This window comes from Pterocles gutturalis, unplaced genomic scaffold, assembly GCF_000699245.1.
Source record: "Pterocles gutturalis isolate BGI_N339 unplaced genomic scaffold, ASM69924v1 scaffold50037, whole genome shotgun sequence".
Classification (NCBI taxonomy): Eukaryota; Metazoa; Chordata; class Aves; order Pterocliformes; family Pteroclidae; genus Pterocles; species Pterocles gutturalis.
The window spans coordinates 1-9021 of NW_010109714.1; the positions used below are offsets into that span (position 1 = coordinate 1).

At 43.0% G+C, this 9021-nt stretch overlaps 1 protein-coding gene across 1 annotated transcript in view; it reads right to left on the reverse strand.

The window, feature by feature from the left end:
- Positions 1–3123: 3123 nt before the first annotated feature.
- The window catches only part of LOC104461439 (pumilio homolog 1-like), a gene marked incomplete at both ends in the record, with an annotated part of 6567 nt that continues 669 nt past the window's right edge, over positions 3124–9021 (reverse strand). The window contains 3 exons of the mRNA XM_010073050.1: positions 3124–3394; positions 4364–4530; positions 6587–6765. Of these exons, the coding sequence (XP_010071352.1) occupies positions 3124–3394; positions 4364–4530; positions 6587–6765 (617 nt within the window). The remainder of the gene's footprint in view (positions 3395–4363; positions 4531–6586; positions 6766–9021) is intronic.

The window sequence follows — 9021 nt, forward strand, 5'->3', positions numbered from 1 at the left end:
GCAGCGACGCTTACTGCCTCTGACAATATTCCTGAGCTTCTTTAAAACTACACAAACGTTCTGCATTCACGCTGTGCTGCAAGCACGAGGAAGGGCTGGATTCCTTCTGCCTGCAGCGGACCTCTGCTCAAATCTTTACGGAGTTTCCCTTCCCAAGAAAGGTCACAGAAATGTTGGTGTCTAAGCCACACACTTGGGCAGTGACTCAAACCAGCGACCTCCCTCTCTGCCTGCTGTAAATCCCAGTTTCTGCGAGCCTGCAAACCCAGCCTCTAGACCCGCCTTACCCAGAAGAAACTCAGCATGAACAGCTACACTTTTTGCAGCTGCAGATTTCATCCTGCCTGTAGCGTATATGAGGAAGCGGAACCAACAAAACCAACCACAATTTCAGGCTTTACTTAGCCAGGTAAGTCCCTACACCACATGAGATCTGGGAATTTAGAAAGTTATGAAAGCCTCAATGCACTGTCTCCATCTGCTGACAGCAAAGACCTATATTCTAAAAGACTACACATCAGGATTAAATTGTGGTCCCCAGTAAGCAGAAGAAGGAATAGAAACCTCTTTACCAGGGATATTAACTAGAACTGACAAAGTGAGGCTGAAGTTATAAAAAAAGTACGCACGAACATTTTTGATTATGAGAAATCACACTCAAAGTGAAAACCTACTGACACGGCTTCGGAGGAGTTCAGTAGGATCACCCGACATTTCAAAAAGCGAGGCTATTTTCCTCTCTCACACGTGTACACAAATGAAGTATCATTTACAACACGTGGGGGAGTTCATCGAGGGAATTCCAAGAACATCGCAGTCTGTATTATAGTTACGGGAACACGGTCAGATTAGATTTCTGTAAACCAGTTTCTTCTGCAATATAAACATCTGACATCTCTAATCAGATTACACGTGGTTAAGACCTTCCCTTCTTACTATTGCTTTGAGCTGTACTTGCTTGTAATCCCTTCAAAGTATACGATGCTTCCCAACGGACCAAGAAAGACACTTTTACAGATGGGATCCTTTTGTTCAGGACATATTTCCTCCTGACAACTGAATGGAAAAGACTATACTGCCAAAAGAGAGATTTCTTTTATACGCGCTATAACTGGCAGACAGCAAATCCCACGAAATGCTGGCTGCTGGGTATCATATATTAAGAAAGCGGGTAGAACTCTGAGCCAAGATACATCCCGTTTATACAAACGTGCACCGAGAGGTCGCATTTGGCAGGAGAGTGAATCCTCGTCTTTAACGCAGCACTGACGCTCACACCAGCCTGTCATCTGCATTTCCTGTAGGTATAAGTAGCTATTCCAACGAAGCTGAAACTTTAAAATAAATCCTTACTAAACTGCCTGGTCTGTTTGTTCTCACTCAGCATGGGCTGGGCGGGAGCTGAGCAAGCCGGAGCAACGGGGTGGGCGGCAGTGGTGCTCCCGGCGCCAGGACCTCCTGCTCCATCGCAGAACTCACAGTTCAGAGACGAGAGCGTCAGCTCCACAGGCAACCCAGCAGAAAGTCTGAAGCATGATTACAGCAAGGTGACATCAGCTCCATGTGGATACTGCCCATCCACTTTACAAAAAAAAAAAAAAAAAAAAAAAAAAAAACCAACAGGCCTGTCAAGGCCCACCCAAAACCAAAAATCCAACAGGCCTGTCTAGGGCCATCCAGAGCCGGAAAGCCAAACCACAATCACGTCTGAAACCGGCACGCTCGCCAGGTCAGCCTTGCTTTGAGAGGTTTTATTCCCACTAGCTAGGCGCAAGACGTGTCAGACCTTAACTCCTATTTTTTAAAGGCTGGAGACAAATAAGAACTATTTGAACTTGTAAATAAGCCTTAATTTAAACAGAAACCACTGCCAAAATGCAAATTACAGGCTTTACATTCTTGCAGTTATTTTCCCATATCTAACGGTTCTTTAAAAAGCAGTTCACTTATTTAGCTCTAACATACTTTTTTTAAAAAATACACAAGCTTCAGTTTTTGAAAGTAACTCTTGCATTCAAGGTTCTATACCAGTGTAAGACAAAGACTTGAAACTAGCTTTTTTTTTTTTCTTTTTGAACTATACAGGAGCTATTCAGTTTAATCATTAAAAATTTTCCATCATTAACCTCCTGAACATGCTATATAACAACCGATTAAGCTACAACGCAGGTATTTACATGGCTTTTAAGACTATGATAACTCTCTGAAGGTGGGTCTTTAGCACAAACCTGGCAATGGTCTTTCCTCAATACAGAGTGCCAGAGGCTATTTTGTCAAAAAAAAAAAAAAAAAAAAAAATCAGATATTTCAGGAAACCCAAGGCTAGTTATATACTCTCGCGATCACCTACAACAAAGGATTTTATTCTTCTTTGAGGGATATCACGCTTGCAAAAGGCAAGCAATAAAAGTTTACAATCGTCACCTAAACTAGCAGGAACAGGACTAGATTACAAGTCGACCATTGGATCTAAGCCCAGCATTCAAGAGAAGCCAACAGCCATGCAAGGATTTGCATTACTTGCCCGGGCTGAGAAGCTCTGGCTGCTCGCCTGGGAGAAAAGGTCAAACCAACCTGTTGGGCTAAGATAAAGTTTTGTAGTATTGAACTCTGACCTCAGGTTTTAAACCATGCTCAGGTATGAGTGAGCACATTAAAACTCATTATTCCTTCAGTCTGCTCTGGTCTGGAACTGCAGAGATCCCAAAGCGGGGCTGCAACACCGAGCCTGAACTGTCCTCTGACCTTTAAATTGCTTTAAGGGCTCAAGGATGGGTTGGTGGGGTAGTGTTTCTGTTTGTTTGCTTAGCAGTTTTTACTAATTTAAAGCTCTTCTCCAATGCAAGCTTACTCAAGCTAAAAATTATTAATACACAGAAAAAACTTGCTGTTTGTTACAGGTCCGTAAGAGTGCTGTTTGGATGGGCAAGTTGGGGAGATCCTGCCTCGAGCTCCCGAGGACACATGCAGCACTCATCTACAGACGGCACAGAGATGATGAAACCATTCCAAATCTGCCTCCATCCCTGTCCCCAAGACGAGGGCCTGAGCTCATGGTAACCCCATGACGACTCCGCTGGAGGAACTGGAGTGGTAGGGCAGAACCAAGGGCCAACACTTTACCTGCTGCTGGGAATTGTAATCGAAGAGCCCCACGGTGGCTGCGGCCGAGTCCACGGGTACTTGAGTGCCGGAATAATCAAACTGAAGAGGCTCCATGCCAACGTGCTCCATGGGATCCAGAGGGACACTCTGGGACTCGATGTTGGAGAAATCTTCCACTGGCTTGGCACCATTGGTACTCGCCAGCTGGGCTAAGCCCTCTGATCCGTTCTGGTTTGGACCCAGAAGATCTACTTCACTAGCAGAGTTCTGGCAGTTACCAGGTGTACGGCTAGACAGAAAGAAAAGGTACTCGTCACTAAGCACGTCCGTTTAATGCTGTGTCACACAGCGTTGATAACAGCAACAGACACTAGTACTCACCAGACCTGCTTGTAGATGTTGTGATAAAGGGAAAAAAATTAAAAGGAGGGTCTGAAATAGTTCCCTAAATGAATTCTACAGAACAAATTATGTATTTAAAAAAAAAAACAAAGAAAAAAAACACCCACAAAACACCTCAAAGACCTGTTACAGGACAAGTGTAAAAAATTTCAGTTTCTTTTTTCTCTTCAGTTGAGGAGAGAGTCAGCCATAACAGGACAGGATTTCAGAAATGCCAAGTTAGCTTTTCATAAAGCTATTTGGTAATTATTAACCATGTAGCGCTCCGGTGCTGTATCTCACTTGAAACCTTTCTAAAGTAGCTGCCGTGGTTTCCCCAATTACCAAATACGAGCACGGGACTCGAGTGGGGAATGGCTCATCTCAATGCAAGGCCCAGCAGGATGTGCCTCACATCATGTTTGTTTTGCTTTTACAGTTTTCCTACGTGTCAACAGGAGGCACAGCGATCAGGTAAGCTAGCAAGAAATACAAATGCATCGATTACATCAATAGCCATGATTTCACAAGGCTCTAGTCTCTTGAGAGCTACAAGGAACAAGTCCAAAACCCCAAGTATAATTTAGAACTAGCATATAAGCAGGGTCAACATCTTCAGGAGGTATTTCCACAGGAATCCCAGAGTAATTAAAAATAGGTATGAAAATCAAACAAGATTACAAAATACAGAACCAGGTTTGCACAGACTGTCAGATGTTATCCTCCGCTCTCAGAGTGCTTCCCTGTGTACACTATAACCTCCTCATGACACTGTCTCAATGAGTCAAAGGCTTTTTCACTACAGCATGGAAAATCTTTCAAAAAAAAAAAAAAAGTTGTGTGATACTGATTAATCATTAACTAACAGTGCACGTACCTGAAGTCTTTGACATCTGCATCGATTCCATTCTGCACAGGCAAACCATTTGTTTTATCCATCACATCCCCCTCCTCCTTCAGATCTCCTAATTTATCGCCATCAAATGTACCCTTATTTTTCTTGTCCCCTTTGTCACTCTCATCATTCTCTGCATCCCTTGGCCCCTAGGCAAAAGAGACATCATTTTAATAAGCTTCATTTTCAGATGAATTTTGCTTTTATTCCGAGATAGTAACAAATCAAAGAAAGATATCACAATAAGTCGCCTGCAAACATTAGTTCTTAGAAATAAAAATATAAAAAAAGCAAAATAGTCAATCATAATTGAAGAAATAAGGCAATTGGTTCTCACTCTTCAACAAGAGGTTTTATCTATCTGTAGTTTCTTCCATTTGGTAATTCAGGGTCTGATTCTACAGGCTCTAAAAATCCCACCCCAGAATAATTTTAAAGAATACTTATCCAAATCCTCTCCCTGGATGAAACTTAGGCACTTCAGAATTAACTCAGGAGCTTTTAAATACAACAGCATGTACTGAAGGGGTATAAACTGAATTAGTGCCTCTTCGAGAGTCGCTGTCTCAGTGTCAGAGATGCAGTAATTGACTGGACAAGTTCATGAATTTGAGTAGAACAGGATCACCTGGGTTTTGGGGGGCATTAATGGGATTTGCACAGTGAATTGCAAGGTACAGCTCATTTAAGACCACTCAAGTCAACCACTAGCTCGATCATTAGTTTATATAAGCCTAAAGCACTGCTTTGGGGGGGAAAAAAGGATGGGGAAAAAAAAGAGAAAAAAAGATTTCTGTTTTGTTGAGCGTTTTATGAGTGGTATTACATCTGCAGCATTAAAATCTGCATTTTATTTCACTTGGGAGAAGAATAAAGGGTGATTATGCCAGGGGCAGAGTTTTGAACAACAAAAGAGAGAAGGAAAACAACATAATTTATGATAAAAAACAGCAAGGGGCATATAAACATATTTATCATAGACAGCTTTGGTGCTGTCACAAAGACAGCCATTCAAACCCTGTCTTCCACTTCATTTGAGGAAAAAATACTCTGTATGTAACAGGGCATTTGAACCCTGTATCAACTGAATCATTTTTCCACCCTCTCTAATTGGAGGAGAGGATTTTTCTTCCCCTCCATATATAGGAAAAAAAAGATTGTTTTAAAAGCAATCATCTTCTGATGCGTCTTCTTCAAGAAAATAAAATCATGCTTCCTTAACATTAAAGAGCAGACTTGGAAATGCCAATTGTAAATAGAAATTTGAAGCCCAATTCTCACCCACACTATGTGACATTCACCAGTGAGCCCCTTCATTTCAGAACTGACATCCTGACCGTGCACGCTGCTGAGCAGATCCCTCTCTAACCCCTAATTCGAATGATAAATCGGCTCCTTCCACTGATTGTTCATTTCTCAGAAATCATCTTTCTTAGGCTCAGGGTTCAACAAGGTTATCAGGTGCCCACTAATGAGGGACAAAAATAAGAGGATGGATGAAGGAAACCACAAATCAGCTCCCTGAAGAGATGAGCACAGCAGTCTAGCAGTAACAAACCTACTCTGCTTTTATGTTTTTTGACAACTCCTGATCTAGCACTTGGCCGATGAGGTAGAGCTGAGATACAGCCCCTTTTTTTCCTCACTACAGGGATGGGGCTTGATTATGCCTCTCTCACCGCATCCTCAGATTCCAGGCAGCAGCAACTGTGCTCCCTTCCCACCGCACAAAGCACAGTGCCTAATGCTACTTCTCCACGGGAAACGATATGCCCTTGAAAGCATTCCCCAGCTGGAGTGGCTTTTGTAGCTACGTTACATCTCTAGCATCATTACATGGAGCTTTTTGTTCTTAGCCAGCACCAAAGCAGCCACACGCTCATTCAAAAACCACAGATATATTTGCGTACTTTTCCAACGACAAGCTTAGATGGGGTGTTACTGCCAGCGTGCTTATCTGAAGAACCAGGGAATGTCAGCAACCCTCCCATCCCTTACACCCACCTCCATACTGCATCTCCTAAGTCAACAACAACAGTTAAACTGCTAACCTGCCCCTTTTAGGAAAGGCAGCTAAACTAAGAGCAAATAAAAGAAAGAAGAAACATTTGCCTTTAGGAATGGATTAACAAACAAACAAACCAAGCAGCAAATGGAGAAAAATAACATAATGGGAACTCAAATGTCAGAATCGGGCACACTTACAAATCCTCCTTTCCTTAGGCAGGAGTCTCCAGGAGATGAGCTCAACACATACTCCACCATGCTAACTCCAAGTCCTCCACTCTCTGACCGTGGTGAAAGCACTGAGTTGACTTCACTATTCACATGAAACCCCTGACCAGGTCTTCTCTGAACCATAATTGGCTGGGAAACAGAGTGATCTGGAACAAAAACATGTGTAATTCTTATAAGTAGATCCAACTAGTCAAAGGAGGCAAGTCATTAAATACGTACTTTCTAGGGTCTTAATTGTACTAGAAAGTGCCAAGTTTTTGACTCTGATGATGTCCATTAGAAAAAGCGGGATGGCTTTCTCATTTTTAAAATAGTAGAACTTGTAAACCTACAAGCAATAACTACATTTTAAAGTCTAAAACCATAAAATTTCAGAAATATTATCTTTTAAGTAAAGGTTGCAATTTCAAAAAAAACAAGAGTTCTAGTTTTTAGTTTTAGTAAAACTCTTGCATTAGTACAGCGAAAAAACAGTGTTGGTTTGTCATTTAAAACATCATCCTTACACCAGCCTACATGTGTTATTATCTTCTAAGTAAAGGTTGCAATTTAAAAAAAAACAGAGTTCTAGTTTTTAGTTTTAGTAAAACTCTTGCATTAGTACAGCGAAAAAACAGTGTTGGTTTGTCATTTAAAACATCATCCTTACACCAGCCTACATGTGTTTTCTTGGTCATATGAACTGCCATATTCATGTCACGATAAGAGTTTCTCTTAGCCGCTATTTCCTCAAGAAAAAGTTTGTGATCTTTATTTCTTCCTCATCCCCTGTCCTCCTGCACCAGCCCCATCCCTTTATCATCCCTGCAGCATGAGGGTTTGAGATCCAACCGGACGTTAGATGGCTCTGAGTCCTTATGAGCTCTGCAAAAATTGTTGGCTGGGCAGGAGAAAGGGACCCTACAGCCCCAGCGAGGGAGGGGAAGAAGTTCTCTGCTCCTGGCTGCTCAGACTGGCAATAGTCAATGAGCCAAAAATAACAGGCAGCAGACACAGGAGTTGCCAAGGGACGGTGGAAGGGACATGAAATGATGTTGATACTGATCAAGCAGGCACAGACTGTCAAGAGAAGTAATTCTATTCTACCACTGCTCCTGGTGACATTTTCCTGCCTCCTCCCTCAAGCCAGCACAAGCACCTGTGTGGCCACACAGTGAACGGGACTGGGAAGCCTCTTCTGGGATAAAGTTAACAAAGAAAAGATAGAAGCTAGTTTTAAGCCAGATCGATTTCCCACAGCAGGTTTCACTGCACTGCTGCATAACTCCATGTGCCACCAGGAGGGGAGGAAAGGAGTAGCCTGCATCAGGCAGGACAGCTGCTTTTAGCGGTACTGGCTTTAAATGCTTTAAAACGACGGCTTCAAGGTACAGCAGTGACGACTCAAAGCCATAGGGGAGGACTGCAGTGCACGCTGTGGACACAGACAGAAAAGAAAATGGATGGAGTGAATGGCATCTTGCAGAAAACCAGGCTTCAGTAGTTCCCCTGTTCATGGAACAAACGAGTGTTCTGGGCACAGACACTCCCACACCCCACCTCCGAGTTGTGCTCCTTGCACTGGGGCAGGGACCTCGAGCAACTGCTAGACCGTGGCTGTTCTCTTCATTTTAGATGAGTAAAAAGGGAAACTATGACTGCCCTGACTCACAGCCACCATTTCAGGCCACAGCTCAGGAATAAAGGCTCTAAGGTGTGCAGGATTAATCGAGAATAAACAAAGGAAGAGATGAGACGAAGGGCTTTGACTCATGGAGATTTGTGATCAGCCCAGGGAGGAGGTTACCTCCCCCGGATGTCTGCCCTGCCTGTCTGGGGGATGTAACCAGCCCAACAAAGCAAAGGAGAAAGTCTCCTTCTCAGCTGGCATGGTTCAGAGTCTGGCTCAGCTCTTTAATCCACCCTCAACTTCAGTTTCTATTCATACAACCAGGCACAAACTGCTGTCAAGGGCTGGATGCAGGCGCTGCTACAGAAATCTGCTGCGGACAGGAGAGTCAGACACAGCTGGAGGCAGCAGCTCCCCAACATCTCCCCAGTACCCAGCCAGGCTGCAAGATTCAGCCCATCAGAGTTTGAGAAACTATATCCCCTTTTCACAGCCATTTTGAAATTTAAATAATAAAAAATGCCCTTATCACTATCCCAATACCTTCTCCCTAATAATGTGTATTTTGGGATGGCAGAAACCCCCCCACAACAATGAAGTTGCTCTAAATCACATCTCCGCTGGAGCTGTACTTCTGTGCAGCTGTTTGGAAACCGCCCAAGATACTCAGCAGTATTTAAGGAGCAAGTTCATCACATAGAGAAAGCACAGAAAATCAGAAGTGAAAGGTTAGCATTTCAAATTCAGCACATGCATGTGATTTTTTTGCAATTTAACTAAAACCAACCTGAAC